Source organism: Carassius gibelio, chromosome A2, assembly GCF_023724105.1.
Source record: "Carassius gibelio isolate Cgi1373 ecotype wild population from Czech Republic chromosome A2, carGib1.2-hapl.c, whole genome shotgun sequence".
Taxonomy (NCBI): domain Eukaryota; kingdom Metazoa; phylum Chordata; class Actinopteri; order Cypriniformes; family Cyprinidae; genus Carassius; species Carassius gibelio.
This window is the reverse complement of record NC_068372.1, coordinates 26264973-26289560: the sequence shown is the minus strand read 5'-3', so window position 1 is coordinate 26289560 and position 24588 is coordinate 26264973. Positions and strand designations below refer to the sequence as shown.

General features: G+C 36.4%; 1 protein-coding gene across 2 annotated transcripts in view; it reads right to left on the bottom strand.

The window, feature by feature from the left end:
* The window catches only part of LOC127935155 (glypican-5-like), a 96261-nt gene that overhangs the window by 46871 nt on the left and 24802 nt on the right, over positions 1-24588 (bottom strand). Inside the window, exons 5-7 of one of the 2 annotated variants that reach the window (XM_052532774.1) lie at positions 15477-15622; positions 13699-13758; positions 12738-12860 (exon numbers count right to left, since the gene is read on the bottom strand). In XM_052532774.1, the coding sequence (XP_052388734.1) occupies positions 12738-12860; positions 13699-13758; positions 15477-15622 (329 nt within the window). The remainder of the gene's footprint in view (positions 1-12737; positions 12861-13698; positions 13759-15476; positions 15623-24588) is intronic. The other variant, XM_052532784.1, reaches the window with a different exon arrangement.

Sequence of the window (24588 nt, the reverse complement as noted above, 5' to 3'; positions counted from 1 at the left end):
CAATCAGCTTCATCCTTTCCCGTAACAACGTTGAGAGCTCAGCCAAGATGAAGGATCAGCTGATCATAGTTGTATATGGATTGCAATTTTGAAATAAATTTAGTAGCAGAGCTACTGCAAGCGATTTTTAGAGCTGCAAATCCATTTATCCTTCGCTGAAATTTCCGCGTCTCATGGAGAGAGCACGTCATTGTTGCTTAGCAAAGACAGACGCCTCATGAGCGCTTCTGCCCGAGCGCTTTGGAAAGGAGGAGAAAGACGCGCTTAGCGTTTTCCATGCGTTTTTAGGCACGATATGTGAACGGCCCCTAAGGCGCTCGCTCACTCAGCACGCGCTGAAGGCTCGTTGCAAAATGTCGAATGCATTTAACAGACCAGAAATATAAGATCCTAAAATAACCAACAGGTCTGGTGTTTGGGTTGGATTCCCTGTAAGCTATAGTGTCTAAATGCTGCAGGGATAGTTTGCTGCGTGCATGTTTCTCCTTTTTTTCGTCTTTTCCCAGATAGTACTGACGCATATATCCCAGATATTCCCGCTGGTGTTTTTTTTTTTTTTTTTTTTTTTTCGCTGGTGTACCCTGTCATGTTGCAGATGCGACATACCGTTGTTTTTTTATCCACCACTCTCTTGCCATCACCATTATAGCTTAAAGGGAATCCAAAGTGCACCCAAACACCAGACCTGTTGGTTATTGGAGGATCTTCTCATTTCTAGTCTGTTAAACGCATTGGCTATTTTGCAACGAGCCTTCAGCGCGTACTGAGTGAGCGAGCGCCTGCTGAGTAGCCTAACATAAACATATAAGATGGTGTTTTTTTCTTCTTCGGGAGTGTCTGGGGCGTTGCCTGTTACGTTGTTTGGGTTATTGGGCTACCTTGTTGAACGCATATCATTATATTTCTCTCTCTCTCTCTCTTTTTTTTTTTTTTTTTCAAATATAATTAATTACTCCAACGAACCGTTCGGTATACATAATGCGTACCGCGTACCGAACCGAAAGCGTCGTACCGAACGGTTCAATACGAATACGCGTATCGTTACACCCCTAATATATATATATATATATATATATATATATACATATACACACACACACACACACACATACACATATATACACACATATATATATATATATACACACACATATATATATATATATATATATATATATATATATACTTTATATAAATAAAGAAACCTTCTGTAAACTGTAAAGTAGACAAACAAGAAAACGAGAGAGTAAGAGTACAGGAAGTGTTGGGAGGGGGGAGCATGAGATTCTGGATGAGGCCACTATAGCTCTAAATTAAGTGAAGGAAGTAGCTGTTTATGGGAACATTTACTGGTAAATCTGCCCCCAGTCTCTTAAACATGGTCACCAGTTCTGCATGTTCACTGTTAAAGCCTCTTCCCTGAAGCTTTTGGTGAGAAACCATCTTTATACACACACACTTTAGGCTGGCCGAGTGTGTGTGACCCTGTGAATATGGCCTTTAATTGGTCAGCAGTAGCGCCCCATGCAAAGAACTTCCTGTTCTTTGAACTCGTCCCAGAGTTTTTAACATATCTTACACTTTCACTGTTTCCCTCATAATGATTCACAGGTCAGTGGCACACAGCAGTCAATGAGCTCCAGATAACACTGTAATAGGATTGTGTGTGTGTATGTGTATGTGTGTGTGTGTGTGTGTATGGAGGTGAAAATCCACTGAGATGTGTTCTCATTTATTTCATAATTTCGGAAGCGAAACCTGGACCTCCCATTTGCGGGCTGACACACACCATCACACACACACACATTTACAGTACACACACTAATCATTTAGATGCAGAGGATGATGTCACTGCCTGAGATTGCATCTCTCCCGTTCTATCTATAGTCATTCTGAGGCACTATTTCCAGCACTGGACTTAAAACACATTTCTGAAAATGCATGGACAAAGCTAGGGAACATTTAAACTGGACTCTCTACAGCAAGAGATGGACAGAGAGTGAAACAGACTGCACTGAATTGATCAAAAGTGACAGTAAAAACATGCCAAAAAAAGATAAAATTTGTCACAATTTTATATATATTATTCATTATTTTAAATTTTAATAATATTTCACAGTATTTCTGTTTTAATGTATTTTTGATAAAATAAATGCAGCCTTGGTGAACAGTAGAGACAATCAGCAATCCGTGGAATAAATTGTATTAGACTGTCTAATCGGGTTTTATACTACTCTAAATATTTTAACAAATGTAGTATGTCATTTAAGTGCATACTAAGTTGAGTTTACATACTATATATCACAGAATTAATGCGCTATTCTGAACATAACGTATCTCTGTCTATTGCATTGAAAAGCATGAGCTTCAAATAAAACTACTCTTTAATGCCCCCTATGATGGTACATGAGTGTTACACTCTCAAAAAAATTCACGATTTAGTTTTTTTCTTTAAATAAGGGGGGGGGGGGGGGATTATTGTTGATAAACAACTTTATAACGTGTTTTCACACATTCAAACAACAAAAGTTTAAAACACACTTATGTAAGAGCTTGTCTCCTCATCTGAATTAGCTACAATGTTATCTGATAGAATCCTGAAAAAACACAAACCAGAAACAATCCAATACTATAATCATATTCACTCTGCTCCAACTATACAGGCCAAGCACAGATGCTATACTGTTAATTCATTAAATCAATCACTCTAAATACAAAAGAATAGAAGTCTTTGTAACGCTTACATTATTAAGGTTGCTCTCTACCTCTTCCCCAGTGGGCTTTCCATTAACATCATGCAGATCAATAACAAACTACCTCTGCATGCAGTCGATCTGAATGCAAATGCTTCTGTGCAATGAAAACTAGTTTTAGTACAGAGTTTAAATTTCTTGTCAACGAAAACACATTAAATATCTGTGAGATTTTCAAGTGCATTTACACCTCAACATATTAATTGATTTGAAATGTATTTGCAGAAGCAGAAATGATGACAGAGACTGAATGCCTTTTTGTCTTATTGTGTCCTTTTAGCAAAAACAGGCCAGATGTGCACAGCTTGTGCCAGCATCAAAGTTATGCCAGTGTCTTCAGGTTGGCACTGGCCGATGCCAGATGCTGAGTGGCCAAAATGTTATGACTGAAGGCAAATTTGGCAGAGTGCCGCTGAATTAAACACATGGACATATGCATGCCTGCTAACATTTCTCAAGTTCACAACCGTCTGTCTGTCTTGGGGAGCAACGAACAGGTCAGATGCGTGTGCCAGACAAAACCAGACAGATAATTAACAATAGAATACACACAATGCACATAGGTTTCACAAAATTAATAGTCAAACACCTGCCAGAACAGCACAAGGCACAAAGCACAAAGACTTCTACACGCAAAAATAACCCCCAAAAAATGCTTCTCAGTTCTCGGTTATAGTGTAAAGGTGCTATCCTGCCATCAAGTGGCAAATAAGTTTAGAGAAAACTTCATGAGTATACTGTAAAGGCGTCAAGATAGACTGATAGGTGTTTGAATGTAAACATGATGCAGAAGATAGAGATATGAGAAGAGAAAGCCATTATATATGTAAACATTATTTAAAACTACTTTATGCATGATCACGATTTTTTACAAAAAATACATCAATATTTTTATTCAGTGAATATGCAATAAAAGACAATAAATGCATTTGTAATTTTTATTATATATAATAAAAAAAGTTTATATTTCAAATTAATCCAGCTATACAGAATTTTCTATTCATCAAAGAATCCTGAAAAAATATTAAGCAGCACAAATGTTTTCAACATTAAAAATATTTAGAAATATCTCTTAAGCATCAAATCAGAATAATAATAGGATTTTTGAAGGATCATGTGACACTGAAGACTGTAGTAATAATTCTGACATTTCAACTTTGCATCAGAAGAATAAATTATATTCTATATAATCTATTAAAATAGAGAAGAGTTATTTAAATTATAATATTTATCAATATTCCACTTTGTGGTTGTGTATTTATCCTGTAGATGGCAGTATAGGCTCTTCTTTCAGATTTGGGGACAATAAATTCCAAAAAGCAGACTACATATTAGTTCTGTACAAGAACTGCAGATATTCACAGATAAACTTGATCCATTTTTTTTTTAAGTTGCTTTGGATACAAGTGTCATTTATCTGTGTGAACACAGCTTCTTTTCCCATTATTTTAATTCTGAAACCAGCACAAAACACACAAACTCAATCTCAGACACACCTGTCTGTCTCACAATTAAGAGAAATACATATTAGACAACCACATTTCAAGAAAACTTTAACACACAAACAGATGGCAAGTTTATTATGTAAAGAACCCATAATTTCGAGGACAATTAAACGAGAATTTTGTGAGTAGTCCAAGTATGTGAGGCTTAAGACTGTCATATAACAAACTAACATGAACTAACAATGAATAACTGTATTTCCATTAACTAACATTAACGAAGATGAATAAATACAGTAATAAATGTATTATTCATTGTTTGTTCATGTTAATTAATACATTAACTAACATTAACTAATGGAACCTTATTCTAAAGTGTTACCAACAAAAGATAGCTGCTCTGTTCTAGGTCGACTTTCAAGCTGTTCATATTGTGACAAGGAAACAATTTTGGCACAACCCCATTATGGTGATGACTGTATGTTGCATAAAAAATAGAACTGTGACAAACACAAGAGATACGGAGTACAAAATAAACATGTGGGCAACAAAAATAATTTTTAAAAAATTATTTGAATGCAAAGGAACTAAACTGAACTAGAAATCATGAATTGGTTTGAACCACGCAGATTTACATTTGCACTACTAAATGTGTTTATTAATTATACATTTTTTTTGTTTTACAATATACATGTATTAGTTATACTATTATATCTATTAGTTTTTAACGCATTCCCTGTAATCATGTCAAAATATAGTTTCTAACAAAAAAAGGCTAAGAACATTGAAGAATACTAATATCAGCAACGAGACTTTAAGAATCTGGTCTGCTGAGAATCATCCAATAATTCTTGAACTTGTTCAGATGAAGTGATGCGTGTGGTGTGTTATAGTAATAGTGAGAAAAGCAGTTTGCAGAATTCATTTAATTGATTTCAGGTCTGGAAAAATACCCTACAAGACATGTGGTTCACTGCATGTATTGTGGGTAATGGGTACATACATGTTTATTCATTTCTTTTTCAATTTGTTACATTTAAAAGGTAGAAATAAAAATAATTGAGGAAGCTACAAATGTACCCATAGGCCTTTCCTATGATGCAAAAGCATTGTATATACACACATATGCATACATTCAAACCTTGAGAACCTTCTCTTTGATCCAAACAGAGAGAATGTGGTTCCAAGATGACAAGGCCACACAGCATTCAGCTATTTCTGCTCACGTGAGCGACTGAACGTAAACTCTGAGAATAACAGGACATGCATGACGAATGCCACATGGAGCTCACACAGACAGCTGGCTGCACTTACAGGCAGGTGCACACCCAAATATCTCCTCCTCCAGTTATACCTTAGGCCAAGGGTCAGACTGGGGAGCCAAAAAAAGTATAAAAATAAGGAAATTAATAGAAAATAATAAAGTGTAAATAATAGTTTTTTTTTAATCTATTTGGAAAAGACAAATAGCGCGTGTGTGTGTGTGTGTGTGTGTGTCGGGATGAACACACTGGTGTTTCAGTCATGCAAAGCAGGGTGGAGGTGGAGGTCAAGGACACCACTGGGACGGCCCTTTCATTTACTCTGCGAAAACAAATATGAGCTTTTGTTTCATAATGTCTCTTCTACTCCCCATCACACCCTGTTTCTCTATTTTCCCCTCATCTCCCAGCTAAATAGACCTGCTGTGTTTAAGACGCTGGAGGCCAGCATAGGATGCTAGGATGCTCACAAGACGTCTTAACTTCTTTCATCAGTATGGCTACTTTTCAACAAGCTTCAGTAAATAAATTAGCTGTGAAGAAGAAGAGAAATAAGAAACGAGAGAGAAAGGAAAACGAAGAAAGTCTAGCTGAAATTACCATTTTAGACTACCATTGAACAAAAAGCTTCCCACCAGGCTCTACATTTTGCCATGTTGAAATGCCTGTTGAAACTTAAGCTGGAATCCCACCAGACTTCTTAACTAATTTAACCAGGAAGACCCAGTACCTTGTGATCAACATGTTTTTCCCCACCATCCTCTTATTCTTTCTTTCCCATCTCCTCAAAGCTAATGACGCGATCAGAGGCAGGAACAGGAAGCATGTTTAAGGTCAGCACTCTGGAGGAGGGCTGTGAGTTTCTCCCAGAGAGATGTTCCCCTCTCAGGGCTGCACCTCTGGCTCTCTGATCTGCCCACAGGGAGACCCCTTTCATCTCCTCTAGGACTCCCTTCTGATCCCCGTCGCTCATATTTATTTGATTTCCAAGATGCTGTTTGATGACTCCAGTTTGCTGTTCATCTTGCTACTTTCTCACCGCCTCGTCACTCCTTTGATTCATAGCTTCACTCTACTGTGCACAAAGGCAAGAGTTCTCCTTTAGCTAGACAAGTGGACTAGATGATATACAGTAATGCAGTTTAATTTATTTGTCCGTTGTCTTGAAAAATTTATGGGAGAAATTGTAATGTTCAACATGGTGGCTATGGGAAACAAAGTCCTGGCTTTCAGTTAAACAAGTCAAATGGATGTTCAGTTGACATTTTAAAAGGTCTAACCCCAAAATGTCCTTCAGCATCAGAATCACTTCAAGTGGGGGGGGGGGGGGGGCAGCACTGTGTGGGAGACCCCTAATAATATGGTGAGCCTGAAAAAAGCTGTTTTACACTGTACAGATGCCATATCTAATCTGTAAATATACGGGAAGCATAAATATATTAACTTGGATTCAAAATAATGGGAAACAATAGATCACAACAGATCACAGCCATGCTGATATTACATTAATACTGAAAAAGTAGAAAACCATACTTGCATCATGGTGAAAGGTACAATTTGTAAGATATTTGCAGTAAAATATCCAAAAACCACTAAGGCTAGTGTTATACATTTTGTCCAGCTGATTACTAACAATATCTCTAATGTTTTCAACTACTTGTAAATCATGAGAAAATTCCCATTCTAAACAGTGACACGGGGCAGTGCAGTCGCCTGACAATGACGTTAGTTACCTTTTGCTACCGCCTTTACTGACATAGAAACCACATGACAACAGTGTCGTGGACAAATGCGGAAGTAGTGTCCAGCGTCCAGCAAACCACTAGCTTGCTTCAATCTGTTCCTTATTTACTTCTTCTTGCATGTTTTATGGTGGATGTGTTACATATTTATGGAACATAATTACTGTTTACCATCTGCCGCTGGTTCTGTCGACAAGGACAGCTCCCGTAAACGTAAGCGTACGGGCCAACCAAACAACCCAAGAAGAGTTTGGGACAAGAGGAAAGAGTGAGGATCAATATTGGTGTTGCATTTTCTAGATGGAGAGAGCTTCGCGACAAACTTCAACTAGAAAGAGATGCCGATCTCGCTTGTGTTTTACTCGACAGGTGAGTTGTTTTGATTCGTATCTTAGACAGAAAACGTATGCTATTATAAGGATCAACAAGATTAGTATTATGGGGAATACACACCAAACGCGGGGCATCGCGTCTCTAGACCCGTGAGAGGACGCATCTTATCCATAGTCTGATCACGTCATTTGCATTGACTTTGTATGTAATCTACTCACGCAAATTGTTGAATAACTCAATTATTGTGTTAGAGGACAACAAATCCCATCATTCTACACTCCTTTTTAGCGTCACTAAACAACGCAGTGTTATTGTTTTGGTAGTGCGCCCTCTAGTGGCAGGTCCTACAACCTGTACCTTTAAGTGTTGATTATTTCATTTATTAGTAACACTTTGCAGTAAGGTTCGCTTTGTTAACATCACTTGCGTTTTGAGTAGCAAATCAGCATATTACAATAATTTCTGAAAGGATCATGTGTCACTGAAGACTGGAGTAATGATGCTGAAAATTTTACTTTGCCATCACAGAAATAAATTACATTTTACTGTTACTTAAAATTGCAATAAGATTTCAAAATATTATTATTTTACTATATTTTAGATCAAATAAATGTAACCTTTGTGAGCATTTGAGACTTAAAAAAAATAGATGTTATAGAAAATATAGATTTTTTACTTTAGTTATTAAGCTGTAGCTGCACAATTATTTTAATAAAAATGCATTAATACATATAACAACTCAAATAAATTAATTAAGAAATTATGTAAAATACTGTTAATCTAAATTCTTTTGTCTTGCTAGGTAACATTCAGCAGATCTCTCTCTCTCTCTCTAAAATCCAACTAAACTGAGCAACTCCCAAATGAACTCAGCGTCTGTTCTACAGCCCCATCGCTGATGAGTCTGTAATGTCTCTCCCATCGCTTCTAGGAACTTCTGATTTTCAACACCACTTGTAGATCAGATTGAAGGCCCTGAGGTGGTTATCAGATCTGATTCAGCCATGTGTCTCTGGAATGAAATGTGGAATAGAATCGCCTGTGTCCCTCCCCAGATTGATTCAGATTATTAAATTCAGGGTCTTATATAAGGGGAGGATTGTTTTTGACCTTTGGCCAGAATGTGCAAGTCTCATGGGTTCTAGAGCACAGATGTGAGAACAATGTTTTCAATTAGAACAAAGCAGATATAAAAGGCCAGAAAAAAGCAACAAGCAGACAGGAAAATACAAATACTCTCGTCAAGACTAATCAACCAAGAAGACAACCAATTAAAGCAAATTTCACACCCTCCCTTTATAATACAGTTAGGGTGAGTGATGGAATGGAAAGCAATGTTTCCCTCTCTTTTTTGTCATAATGTGACTGTAGTGACCACAGAAGACAATAACCTACTCAAACTAGCTTGTGTGTGTGTATGTTCTGGTCCACAGTGTGTATGTGGGTCATGGGAATGGGTTGGGTGTCCTCTATCCCAGCGTGCTGCAGCTGGCTCGGCTTATATTATTTAATATGACCACGTATCACACACACACACACATAGTTAGTTATCCAAGTGAGGACTTAACTTGAGGACTATGAAAACAGACTTTAATTGCTTTTAAATAAAGGTAATTATAAATACTAACCCAAACCCAAAATACACCATGTAGTATTTCAAAAAAAATAATTATAATAATAAATTCAAATTTAAATCTGAAAACATGGAAATTCTCCAACATATATTATCCAACATATTTTATTGGGATTAAAATAACGTCAAAAGTAAATAAATGGCAAATTGAGCCTCACCATTTCTAGCACCACACACAGATATATCAACACAATGACACAGAAAACTGTAGCTGTAATATGATTTTGTCACTTTCATCATTAAAAAAAAATCCTGGCTATCAAACTGCATCTTTCTCCACTGATAGCTAATAATAATAATAATAATAATAATAATAATAATAATAATAATAATAATAATAATAATAATAATAATAATAAACCACTTGAAAGGTGTAATTTATAATTATTATTATTTTTCAAATGCAAGTGATTGAAAGCAGGTGCCTGTCAGTCATTTAAAAAATTAATTAATTAAATTTAATTTAAATAAAATAAAGAAATTCTGCATCATTATTAATGACTGCATGATTAATTAATGCAAATAAATAAATCTGCTAATATCTAATCAAACATGTTTTAAATCTAAAGAAAGGACTTGAATTATTGAGCATCACCATTTCTAGCACTTCCATCACCCACTCCACACACTCAAAATCAGAATTATCTACACTAGTCTTCACCAAAGACAACTTTAAATGTGTCTCAGTGGTGTGATCTGTGGATGAGGGCCACACACAGAGGAAGAGACAGAACAAGGAACTGAGATACTGAGTAAGAGGAAAGAAGGAAGCAGAGAGAGAGAAAGAGAGAGAGAAAGCAAGCAGATCAGGCTGACTGAATAGTTTCCAGATGTGTGAATGGTAAACAACTGATTTATCATGCAGGCATAAAAATCTGTGGTATTTAGAATCTCTAACCAAACATCCCAGACTCCTCCAGAACCACTACCAGAGAGCGGACACACAAAGACAGTTCCATATGCACACAAACACATGCTTGCTTTGTCTCCGTTTCTAGTCTGATATCTATTGAGCATTTCCAGAAGCCTAGCACGAAAGAGATGAAAACAAATAAGAAATCAAATCTCCATCCCATCTGACATGCTTTGAAGTCATCTGAGCATGTACATTAACCTTCACGTGTATAGATTTGACTGATGAAGCGAATGTGACATAATCACAAAGAAAGAAACATCCCTGTCTGTGCAATATTTATTCTCTATGTATGGGTTTTGCTCCATGTATTTAGAGGGCACATTCCCAGGCTGGGCGTTGGGATTCTCTCCTCCACTGTTTCCCCACATAGAGCTCACAGGAGGCCCTTTGTTCTGGCTCCAGGTGGCAGGGGATCCAGATTCAGCTCAGCAGCCCCTGAGAGACCTCCCTGCATTCTTCTGCAGGACAATGCCATCCACACCTCACCTTCAGAGGTGGTCACTGCATTGCATCCCTCCAGTCTTTGAATCTTGTCTATTTATTAATGTCTACTAGCTACTCCTCTCTGGCTACCGCTGTTTCACACTGACAGCAGTTTGTTTCAAAAGTTTCAGTGATTTGACATAACATGAGTAACTTATTTCAGCTGATTTCTTGTAAATGAGCAATGACAAAATGCAGCGACCATAACCACTAAAAATAAAGCAATGAGACAGAAACCAATGTAGCTGTGATATTTTCACCTGCCTGCAAAATGCATTCTTTTCCTTTTACAGCTGGTCATTCCATGTTAATGTTACAAATATCTTGTATTGTTTCTGTTCTGCATCTTGCTGACAGCCTGTTCTGTTGGAAGCACAGAGTTTTAGGCCCGAATTTCAAAAAGTGCTTAATTGAGAAAGAAGAAAAATGTCAGAAAGAAACAGGGATGAAGAAAAGACACCTTTTTTTTGGACTGCAGTAAAGAGTGTGTGTTTTTACTGGAGATCACAGTCCTTACATGCTCCTCCAAGTCCAAATGAAATCTACATCATCCCTGTTTGTTTTAATACATGTCTTATGGGAATGATTCACCAGTGCGTGATTGTCCAAAAAACAACAACAAAACAAAAGAAAAGTTTGTAATATTGCATATATATTCAATTAATAAAAAATTATTATTTGAAAATCATCACTTGAAAAAAAATGTCACATTATGGAATGCACAAGCTTAAAAAATGCAGCATGTTCTATTAAGTTTTTTACCAAGAGTACACAAATCATTCAGTACCATAGTATACTATACATCAAAGTAACATAGTATTACCATCTAACACTAGCACCAGTACCTTTAATAAAGGCATCAATATGGAAGCGAGCCATATATAGATTATTTCTATCTGTCTCTCTTTTGCGCTGCATTGTTGATGGCCAAGATTTGGATGGTTGCTATAGAGATTGATGGGAAGCAGGGCAACCACATTTGGGTATGGGGGACAGAACGAGTGCGAGTGAGGGAGAGAAAGAGAAAGAGAGAGAATATTGTCATAATTGCATGTTCTGCTGATGGTGCTTAAGAAGTGAAGCCAGCAGGGAAATGAAAGCCAGATCGCAGTTTGCAGTGTAACCTCTCTGAGAATGAGAGATAGATTTAATTTCATTGGGCCACAAGCATCACAAAACAGCCTTGGCGCTCTACAACAACCCCAAATCACTCTGAGACAAAAACTTGGAGAATTTGGAGAGAGAGAGAACACGAGAGAGAGAGAAAGGGGAAAAACTAAAAACTTGGCAACTTTAGCGTCTCCTGGCTGTTAATGCTACAGCAATCCTCTGTGTTACTTTACATCTGTTAAGCCGTTTGTCACTGGTCGTTAGAGTGAGTTATCTTTTGAGGAATTAAATTAGAGCCAGACATCTATTCTCAAAGTAAAAACTTCACTCTGAGGGGCAACAGATTTGTTATAAATCTGTTAGGAGTCAGTTGGTGTGACCCAAAGGTAATTTCTCATTAATGGAGGATCTCTGTGGGTGTGTTTGGCTTTTCCATCAGTAATTTCTTGAGTGTTTATTTGCAATGATGTTTCTTTGTTCTTGAGAGTCCAGAGGCACATACCAGACCCAAGCCAGCTGGCAAACCTCTGACTGTATAACTTCAGGTTTGCATTGGGTTTACCCTGCTGAAAAAACACATCTACGGCTTTGTCAATCTGAAAAGTGTCCTTCTGAAGTGCTTCTGAAGTGGCCCAGACTGTTCAGTTTAATGCTTTTCAGGGGTGGTACACATGCTTTTACACTTAAATTACAACTGTATACTTGGATACTAAGCACTGAGGTGGGTCAGAGTAGACATCATTTAGTCTGGTTTTATGTGGGATTGCGTATTTATGCTAAATTTTAAGCAGTCACAGAGTGACCTTAAATCGGCTATGTAAAGATGCCTTAAAGCCAACCAGCAGACCAGCATGACCAGGCTAATGGAAACCAGCTAAGACCTACAAACAAACTGGCTGGTTTTTTTTTTTTTTCTAAGCAGGGTCAAGAAAAACATAATTAGTTTTAGAAGTAACTGTTGTGTTGTGAACTAGCACATACACAGTCCATCTCACACTTTGTCCTAACCTCAAAACCTGTTTCTAGTGAAAAGTGATTGATCTGTCCACACTGAGTGGCTCACCTTTTGACCACGTCATCTCCACTCCAACACGTGAGCTCGTCGATGCCCATCTCTCCTTCGCACAGTGTCTCCGGAAGTATGGAGAAGAAAGACTTATACCGGGAGCTATACTCTGTAAACTCCCTACAACACAAATCAACAGAGAAACAGACATGCAGATAATAAGCAACAATGAGACATAAATTATTTTTAATGTTTTGAAAGATAAATTCAGAACCCCATTGTTAACATCAGCTTTAGTAACGTAAAAAAACTAAATAAATTTTAATTAAAAAATGTAATAAAATTTAATGTGTGTGTGTGTGTGTGTGTGTGTGTGTTAATTAAAAAAGTTTGTGCATATTGTGTCTCTCTATCAGATGGATTTGGTGGAGAGATGGAGATGAAAAATTTTCTGTCCAAACAAGAATATTTCAGGGATGAACATTACAGAGACAACTGCAAGGAGGTGGGTAATTACGGGTCACATGCTTAGTAAGGAACCAATCAGGCAACCAGAAATTACAATTACTATTACTTTTTTTTGTTATTGTGAAATTACAATTACGGTTTTCACACTTTGGTTTGTTTGCTTGATCTGAACCCAAGTTCGATTCGATCCCTCACCCATTAGACCACATTTCTTAAAAATAAAAATAAAAATCAGTTTTAAATTCGAGTCAAAAGTCAAATTATGTTTTAACATTAGTGGCTCACATACAAAAATCTGACCAGACTGTATTAATACCAAATGTGATAACTTTTCAGCTTCCACAGCAACCAAATAAACCAAACTCTAATGACAGAAGGGCTCGATCAGCACCATAAACACTAATGTGAGAACACCCTATCTGGTAATGTATTGGGGAAAAGAAGCAGAGATATTCTATATTACCCAAGGAAAGCACAAACACAGATTCAAATTTTAATTAAGATAATCAAAAATAAATGCAATTTTTTTAGTAAATATATTCATGCTTACCGCGCAACCTTTTTCAGAGTTCTACTTCTATCGCTCCTGGAGGTTTTCAGAGGGAGTGAACTATAACGGTCAAACCCCCCAGTACAACACAATGGAACAGTCCAAAGGAAGATGAGGCAAGCAGTTTGGAGGGAAGGACAGAGAGATGGAAGAAACCAAAGGGCAACAAAACAGGGGGAGGGGATAACGGTGAGAGAGGGAGAGAAAAATCATGACCATGAAGAAATAAATAAATCTGGTTCATGCACATGCAAACCAGACCTGGAAGGTGGGTTACATCACACTAGCAATGAAACTCAACCAGGCAGATTCAGGAAATACTGAAATCAAACTGAGATCACAACAAATAGTATTTGAAAATTAGACAATAAGAGACGTATTTTCAGGGAATTAACTCATTCCCTAAAGCACAAGAAATTATGTAATCAAATCATTATGTGTTTAGTGTTGCTTTAATGCTTAAAAAAATACTTATGTCTTTAGTTAAAATTTATACATGAAATTAACTATGAACTAAGACTTCCAGAACCCTGCTATTGAGCTCCGTTATTCATGTCAATGGAGATTCAATATGGATGTAACATGTATAACATTGTGTTCTGAGCTCTGATCTTAATAATGAGATCAATCTAGCTATTCTTTGAAAATGATTGTAAATTTTTAATTTACACATTTCCTTGCTTGCTTGTCAGAGCATTTCCAAGGCTTTTATTGCAGAGAGATGTTGTCATCCATACGGTGATAAGTGTTTGCTGTCGACTGCACCACCAACTTCTGCACACCCTGAAAAAAACCTCTAATCCATTTATCTCTCTGTGTTCCTGCAGGCAACAGTCTCCGCCAGTTACAGCACTGTCTTTGCCAGCCTACCACTTAGTGATGGCTATCTGCAGCATTTGTGTGAGGACCTTCAAGATCTGGGTCTGAAGACACTTAGTTAAATGTCCAATAGCATACTTTTAAATCAGGGTCTTTAGACACACTTGCCAAATGGGTTAATATGTCTGTTTTACCAAAAGTGTGTGTACCTGCATGTATATTTACACACTTTATGACATATTTCTTATTTCAGACAGCAAGGAATCATTGGCCTAGCAAAGGATTTTTTAACACAGGTGCACAATATATCTCTAGTCATAGCCATATTGTTCGGAGTAGTGCTTTTATTATTGGAATAGGTCTGATTAAAAAGATTTTAGATAATAGAGGTTAGTTTTTATGTACATCATAATGCTTTCTATGCCAGATTATATAGTGTGTATAGTAAAATAAATGGAATACATTTTTTTAAATGTTTTGAATCATTTCAAAAAATAAACAAATACAGAATATGGGATGTTGGCAAATAGTTTGACCCTGATATGTCAACAATTAATAGCAGGGTTAAAAATAAACACAAAGGAATACATAAATTAAAATAATGAAAGCATAAAATTATTATAAAAATGATTAAAATGATTAATAATTTTATATATATATATATATATATATATATATATATATATATATATATATATATATATATATATATATATATATATATTTTTTTTTTATGAACTATAACCTGTCAACTACAGGAAAATGTATAATATGGGTTGTCATATTAATTATCGAGTTTGGTCAATTAATTTAAATACAAGTGCATCCCTAATTTATTGTTTAAAGGCAGATCTTCAGGTTACAAAAAACTCTACCTCAAGACTTTTAAATATCAAAGAGCTATAAAAATGATTTTTTCAATAAATGAGTCTGTGACAGAACAGAGGATCAAGTCTTACCTGTTAAGGTGAGCCAACATGCCGGTCTTATTGGCTCCTGGAACGTCCTGTGAGCTGTTGGAAGGAGCCGGTGAGACTGTAGTCGAAGGAAACTTTCTGACTGTGGTTGAAGACACATTTGAAGAGTGACCACATACCTTATCCACCTGAAAGACAGAGAGACAGATGAGAGAAGGTTATGCCATGTCCCTTCAGGAAGGCAGAGCGGATGATGTAAGTGTGTTTGTCTCTGTGATAAATGAAACTCTAATGGAAAAGTAGAGACAATAACAGATCACATTAAAGCAATTAATGAATGAATTGATTAAGACCTTAGACAGACAGACAGGGTTTTGCCTTTATTTTTGGGATCTAATGTCCTCAAGCATTGTAAAACCTGAAATCAGTTTACCCTGAAGCAGCCAACGCTCTCCAAAAGGAAAGCATGTCCCTACCATGATGAAAAAACTAAAGTGTGTGTGTATAAACCAGTTTATCTCAATTTGCATTTGCTTTTATACCTACACCTCCTTCACCTCTGTCTCTTCCTTGTTCACACACACATTTTTAATCAATGCCATTTCATCCCACTAAAAGCTCCGGCAGACGTCACCAGTCCATTAGTCAAAGCAGACCTGACTACAGTGATCCAAATGATTACCATCAGTTTCTGCCCTCTCCTATCAGTCACCTTGAATAATGACAATTTTATCCGGCATTAATAAATCCTTTTCTCCTGCATCATTTGTCATTGCTCTGGGAGCTCAGAAGTGAAGTTGGGGGTCAGGAAAAAGACAGTCTTGGCTCCGACACTCACTTTACAACCTGAATGAATATCAAGGTGCAACCCTGCAGGATAAATGCACGGAAAGAAAAACTAAAGAAATGTTTGAACCAATGGTGTGGTATCCATTCAAAATTTATTAATATGTACACTTTAAATTCTATTAAGTACCTTTAAGGTACAAACATGCACCATTTAGGGCTAAATAGTGTTCAAAAGATGTCGACAAAGAAATGACAAATGATGTGACATTTTAAAATGCTTTACAATTTTATGGAGAATGTTTGTTAGCAGGCCAATGTTTCACTACACTTGAGAAGGCTACATTTATGATAAAGTCCTCAAAAATATAAAACTGCTAAAATGACTTGACTTGAAAAAAACTGCAAAACTTAGTCGGAACACTTGTAGAAAACTTCATATATTGACTAAATGTCCTAAATAATTAAATATATGTCCTAGGTAAAAATCTAAAAATACCTGTGAGCAAGAGAGTATTAGGTTTGAGATGAGCCTTTACTACTGAATGCAAAAAAAACAAAAAAAAAAACAAGATTCAGACGCAACAATGAAAGTTAACTTCATCTGCTTCACAAACTTTACAATTTTTCTTCCTTTTATTAAATAAAAACTAAAAATGTCATCTTTAGTGACTTGAAATCAATATGTTTACAACAAGTTAGTAAAACGAGTTTTATTTCAAAATCCGCAAATAGCACCTCTCTCAAAATACACAGTCTTTATGGAAGGTCGCCGTGATTTTGCCAAATAAGACATGTTCCTGGATCAACATCTTTTGATGATCCTGGATCAACATTATTGTACAAAAATAAAGACATAACCCAGTCCCTACCCGTAAACCTAACCCTACCCATAATTTATTCCTAAAACCAGTGGGAAATGATAGCAGGGGCGGGTCTACGTGGTGGCCAGGGGGGGCACCGGCCCCCCCTGAAATTCGATTGGCCACCCCAGGTGCCCCCCCTATGTGATTGGTGAAGTTCGCAATTCAAAGAAATGCAGCGTCTTCAGAGAAACAACGCTCGTCGCGATATTGGACTTAATTAATTAATTCTTGACCTGGGTCTTCAGTCTGTGATTAACTCACCTCGTGTCTGACAAGTCTTTGGGTTCAAATCATTCCTTAATCACGTGACAGACCCATGCGCTATTTCTGACATTTCTGTCACTGTGTTTTTGTTACTGTTTCTTGAGGATCTGTGGTGTTATTATTTTATAAATAAATAAAACCTTTTTATAAATAAAATATTGATTAATTTGTCTTTTTGACTGTCTATCAGTAAATAAACACTAGGCTATATAATAATCCAAGTATTTATAGCCTAGTTTAATTTTTAATCCATTTTTAATAATATATGTATAAGATGCTTGCTCAAAAAGGACATAATGACATAAATTAAAAGCAAACAACATTTTGAATCCTAAACAAGTAACACTACAGTTCTATAGTCTAATCTGAAGGGTGAACTCAAAAGACATAAATCATACAACACGGTCATTTTTGAAGATTAGAATCCACTGTAAAAAAACAACAAACAAAAAACAATCAAAGTGATGTCGCCGTCATAGAGACGACTCGTTCTTCCCTAGTCACATTAAAGATTCGTCGTTCAAGAACGACACATCACAAGACACCAAACAAAGCAAAAGAGCTGGTAGGTAACCTTTATGTATGGTTTAATATGTTTGTATGGTTTTCTCAGATCAATGTTTTTACATTTTTACGAGGCTCTGCTCGCGTTGGTCGTGGTTGATTTCAATCGAACGTTCAGTCAACGTTTAATAAAACACAATAAAAGTAAAATACGCTGGGGGGCTATCAAACAATAAACAGTCATGTTGATTTGCATATTTTGTATCAGTTTATTTTGTGACAGTGACCACATATAGCAAGATTGCACCAAATGACAATATGCACAGAATGTTCCATAATAATAATTGTCTGGTGACACCTTACTTGTTAATGCATGAGAGTAAGTCAGTTAGAGAGTCAGTTAAATTGTCAGGCCTAACTTAACCATTTACACATGAAATGTTGTGGATGCATTCTGTGCATTTCATTTACAATTTGATTTTTTTTTTTTTTTTTTTTGAGATTGAGAAAAACAGACACACATAAGTGTTTCTTTTGAAGGCAGGGAAGAGAGCAGTGGCAAGCCATGAAAAGAAGTAAAGATATAGGGAGTTTCTTTCAATGAAAAAAAATAAATAAATAAATATATGGGATGACAAAAACTAAATTAATCAAAAATGTGCTTTATTACTGCATTTGTTTACAAGTAACTTATTCAAGTTAATAATAATAATAAAATCAATAGGATATACGTAATACACTGTAGAATTTCGCTTTTTTTTTTTTGGCCACTGGCGGCCACCCCATTAGGAGGCAGTGCCCCAGCATGGCCCCCCCACTGAAAATGCTCTAGACACGCCCCTGAATGATAGCTGATTAAAAAGGGTGAAGAAGCACCCAACTCTTGTTGTAAGCCTAAAACTGATTTTTCCTGAAAAGTTAGATCTCAATTCTTGGAATGTTGATCCAGGCACATGGTGTACGGTACTTGGTGAAATCACGATCACCCTTTCTGGACATGATACCAGGCTAAAGAAAAAGAACATTTAAAACATTTATTAAACTACAGTATATTTAAGATATCTGATATCAGTACATTTATACTTAATAGCTTGTGCAAACATTATTAAACACACTGACATGTGTTAAACATCAGCTTTAATGAATAATAAACTGAATCTGTGTCTTTCTCATACTTTCAGAAGCCTTTGAGCCTAAAGGGAATGAGACATTATATAGGCCAATATGTGGGAGTGCTGGGAAAATATTTGGGTTTTGATTTTGTTGTATTCTGTGTAGTTTATTGATTTATCCTTTATTGTAAATATTTTTCATCCTCCTCTTATAACGAACAGCATGGGATCCATTGTTTCCACTTAAAAAAATCTCAGCGGTGGATTTTGGACCAAAATCTCAAATACACAGTGGTTATCCTTGAACCATCATGCGTTTTATCCTGTTCCCCGTGTAATTTCTTCATCCTAGTCAGTTATATGAAATTGAGGTAAGCAGCTGCAGTTCTGCGATTAGATAGATAGATAGATAGATAGATAGATAGATAGATAGATAGATAGATTCAACTATAAAGAAACATTTAATATCCTAACAATCTGATGATATTCGGGAAGTTACATAAGCTTCTTTATGCATGGATGGAATTACTCTCCGGAAGTTTCTTATGTCCAGTATCAAATTATTTTCCATTCGGAAAGTCTGGGAATTTTTTCCTGTAAGGCTTGGCTAATTTTATAAGTGAATAAAAAATTAAATAAACCCACAAAGTCTTCTCTCCAAAACATGACAGACATTGTATGGTAAAAACAAAATGTCTGCGGCCCAGAATAAACCCAATGGCCTTCTCCCGATCTCCTCCTCCTGTAAACAGGGTCCAGAATATTTTGAGGTCTGTTCATTTAATCAACACTTAGAGGTGGCCAAAAACACATTTGTAGTGTAAATGCAGATCTTTTCTGAAAACGCTTTTTTTAGCACAGTGGATGACTGAGAGGTGATTTCTACTACAGTTAACTCACCTGTCAATCATCCAATGGGTCATATAATATGTATGTGTGTGTGTGTGTGTGTGTGTGTGTAGTGAAAGACAGAGTCTTAAATGAAACAGATCTTTAATAAGAATCGAAAGCATGTATAAATAGGGATTATCCATGTGTGAGAGAGGGCAGAACTGAGTGACACCCTGATCTGTGACACTAAACACAGTGGGTCAGTTCACTGGTCAACTGTTACTCAATTACCTACTGTTGAAAGCAAAGGTTTGCTCTTGTCTGGCGAGTATGTGTGCACCTGCCTGTCCTTGTAAGATCTGTGAAATTCCAAAGTGTGAAACACTCCGGGTGTGATTAGACGGGGTTTGAACAATGCTTTATCCCATGTGGATAGAGTCTCAGAGGAAGACACATGCGGGAGCTGTGAGCGCCTGGCCTTGAATAACAGACGGACTGTGCATTTGTGGTTGAAAGCGAGTGATTGGCTGCAATTTTACTACAGTGTGCAATAAGGAAGGCTAATTTATGGCATGTGATCTTAATATGTGCCAACCACTCGAAATATATCTTTTATAAAGGACTGTCTGTTTTAAAGACAGGCTTTTCCTTCAGTCATAATGTTTTTGTAAGTCCCTCTTTGGGGGAGTATTGAGTTACATGGTGTGGTGATGGTGTGTGATGAAGTATGTTGATGTAAGAATCTGCTCCAGAGGCAGCACAACGTTCTCAGTGCTCTCTTGCCCACAACTTTAGACAGACAGACGGACGGATGGATAGCCGGACCGACAGATAGATAGATAGTAGGGCTGCACGATTATTCGAAAACAATTGCCATGCACATTTTGTTAGTAAAGAGTTTACTGTAATCATCAGTAAATCATCACGTGCTTTCAGATGGAGCAGCATTTACTACACAGAGCCATAGTTCACTGACAAGACGTTTTTATTGCGCGATTATGAAATCGAAGAAACCATTTGCGATAATGACTGCTATTTGCATAGCTTATCCAGGGTTGCCAACTCTCACGCATCTGGCGTGACACTCACGCTTGGACTACAGCATGAAATTGATGCTGAAAGCGTGAGAGTCACGCCAGAAGTTGGCAACCATGGCTTATCAGTGAACTACAGCTCTGTGTAGTAAATGCTGCCCCATCTGAAAGCCTGTGAAAATACCACATTTATTTACATATTTTTACTCCAAACTCATCACTTCATAATGTCAGTTGAGTGTTTGAAATAAAACCTTCTGTGAGATGCAGCTTCTTACACAGAATAAGGCACGCCACTTATTTTATAGTATTCTAAGCAGAGATAAAGGCATGGCATTATAAATATACTGTATTTTAATGAAAAGTATAATAATAATAATAATAATAACTCAGATAAATCACATATTGTCATAGTCATGTGCTTATTAGTCAAGTTAAATCAATAAAAGCATTTAAATCTTCTGTTTATCCAGCTACCGATATAGGCATTTTCTGGGTTTCTCATGTCAGGCGTATTTGGAGTTTCAGCACGAGAGCGCCCTCTGGCCTTTGAACCGTGCTTCACTGAAAGATACGCATGACAATCACAGTTTCTGTCGAATCACAATTTCGATTCCATTCCGATTTATCGTGCAGCCCTGATAGATGGATGGATGGATGGATGGATGGATGCATTGAAGACACTCATTTTGAAAAGAGGCAAAATTACTTTTTAAATGCCAGCACTGTTTGAATAACATCACAGTGCGTGGTGTTGAATTAAGCAGTGTTCAGAATAAGGCCATGGCTGTGCCAGCATGGGGAGAGAAGCCAGCATCACCGTTTAGTTAGCAGTTGTTTTTCATGTAGGTCTGGCTTGAGTTTGTGCCTGAACTGTGATTCTCTGGATGCTTTGTTTGGCTTTATTGTTGCCACGTTGATTTTCACACATACACAATCAGCTGATTAATGACCTGTGAGTGTGTGTGTGTGTGTGTGTGTGTGTGAGTCTGAGATCTGTTTGTGAATTCTACTCTCATATCAGAGCAAACAGTTTCAGACCCACGGTGCGACTGACTTGATTACATGTGCTGTACATCAACAGCACAATTCTAAAATTTGCTAAAATACTTCCTCCATCAGGTTTAAAGAACAAAGACAACTATAGGAAGGCATTCATAGGTTGATTTCTTTACTAATCCCGTTTGTCAGCTACTTCCCTTCTACTTAAATAAAGAAAGACAGAACAGTTTGCCAAGCTTATGTATCAATATCATTAAGTGCATCAAATCAACAACCAAATCTGAAACTGGTATCAACATTTTTGCCTATTCCGCTCAAATCACACCCCAAAGGCTGTTCTGTAATCTGGATGAATAGAATAGAATAGAATAGAATAGAATAGAATAGAATAGAATATGTTTTTGTCATGATTTGTTATTAAAACATAAAAAGTTGCAATTAACTCTTTATAAAAAAAAAAAAAAAAAAAAAAAAAAAAAAAAGGATCATGGATCATCAGGGTTTTATTTTATATTAATTTCAGTTACCAGTCTGTCTCAGATGATTAACTACTAACCCACAAAACCCTCAGGAAAAAGAGAGAGACAGAAATCAGCAGCGGGGTTTAAATTGTGGCACATCCAATGTTTCGTATTTTCCATTTAAGATGCCGAATGGAAGTTGTATATTGAATTTACAACCACAAAACGAACTAATAACAAACACATTGTACGTCACAATGGATATTTCTAAGCTGTGCATTGCTGTATTTGTTTCCTATATGCTATTTATCTCCTCATTCTGTCACAGCCAAGTTTGTGGTCTGGACACACACTCCACCTCAGAAAGCTTCCCAGATTTAAAGCATTCTCTCTGTCATCGTTCTCTTAAAAAGCTTCTCTTTACTAACACACGGGTGCTGAGCATCTGACCCCAGACTGGCTGACTCAGTGGCTGTAATGCTCACTTTCCTCGTCTCTCTCCTCTCCTTTCCTCTCCTCATCTTGTCCCTCTTCCCTACTATCCTCTCAGATCTCATTTTCTCTCTTCCATATTTCACTCTAAACCATAAATATTCTGTTTACGAGCATATTTTCTGTTTCACCGCACTTTGTCATAATCATTCACACATCATTTGCAAACTGGTTTCCCAGCAAAATGGATGTCACCAGCCTCCACAAAACATCAATGTAAACAACATTTTGAAAGATGATGCACTGGGAAACCAAATCAGATATAACTGTTTAGGAACCATAAAGGTGCAGTAACATGAAAAAGCAAGAATGAAAATCTTCCAAGTCCTCTAAAGGTCAGGCTTCGGTTACAAAAAGATGGAAAGATGGATTGGTGAAGGGATATAGTGTGATATGGCATTCTCCAGAAATAGGGTACAAAAAAGGGCCTGTAACAATTTATTTTATATGGATGTATTTATGGTGTATTTTTTTTTAAATACCATTACTATTTAAAATAAAATAAAATAAAATATAATAAATAAAATATTAAATATAAAATATAAAATATAAAATAAAATGGTTATATACTGTACATATTTATATTAACTTTTATAACAAACTAACTAAATAAATAAGGATATGTGTGCCTCAAATGCAAAAGGATGCCAAATTACACAATACTTGTGGAAAGAGTCAGAAAGTGAAGAGAAATTAAAAAATAAATGAATAAAAATAGATAAATGAGAGCTAGAGGAAGGTGAGTAAGAAACGCAGGGCTCCTTTACTGACCCCTCTCTCATGACCGTCTGTCCTCTGGGCTTTGGAAATCTTTTATAATCCCAGGGGTCTTTTCCATTTCCATTATCTAAAAGCACAAGCTACTATTAAAATTCCTGTTTAAGACTGTAATTAGAGCCCTCAGTTAAACCTCGGAGGAAATAAGGTAAAACAGCACATTAACTGCTTAGTTAGGACAGCAGATATTGAATTATTTCATTTTTCTCATTTTTGTCTGATATGTGCTCACTGTTGTCAGCAGCCACTTTGAGGCACAGAAATTACGAGTCACCGTACGAGCTTCCACGCTAGCAACATTGAGACATCACAACACTTCAAATGAACTCTGACCTCACGTCTACAGTCCCGTTCAATCTCCAGTCCTGAAATTATATTGCGGTGTAAATCCTTTCATTAATATACATACAATATAATATGTATTTAATATCAAATGTTATATTAATATAGAAGTATATCATAGAAATATATAATAATATTTTATTTAATATTTCCTTTTATTTATTTATTTATTTAAATTTTGTAGACTACTGTTTAGATGTTTGGGTGTAGAATTTTTTTTTTCATTTCATATTTTCATCATAAACCAGTGATATTGCAGAAATATTATTACAATAAGTAACTGTGATTTTTTTTTTTTCCCTGTGATTGCAAAACTGAATTTTCAATATCAGTTACTCCAGTCTTTAGTGTCACATGATCCTTCAGAAATCATTCTAAATAATAATTATTATTATTGGCTTTCCTTTTAATTTTATTTTATTAAGAGCTGACACTTTACATTTGCATTTTATCATTTAGCAGACTAATACTCTGAATCCTTTTGCGGGGTGGAAACTGATTTAGTGGCAAGTAAACTAGATATCCTTGATCCCACCTATTGTATACATTATGCTTTGGTTCTTGGGTTTATATCCAATTTCAGATTTACTCTCTTTTAAACGTCACATAATAAATGCATATTGCATGTTTGGTCACTGCACCCGTCAGTCATATGGCTCCTTGTTGTCTAAGTCGACAGATTT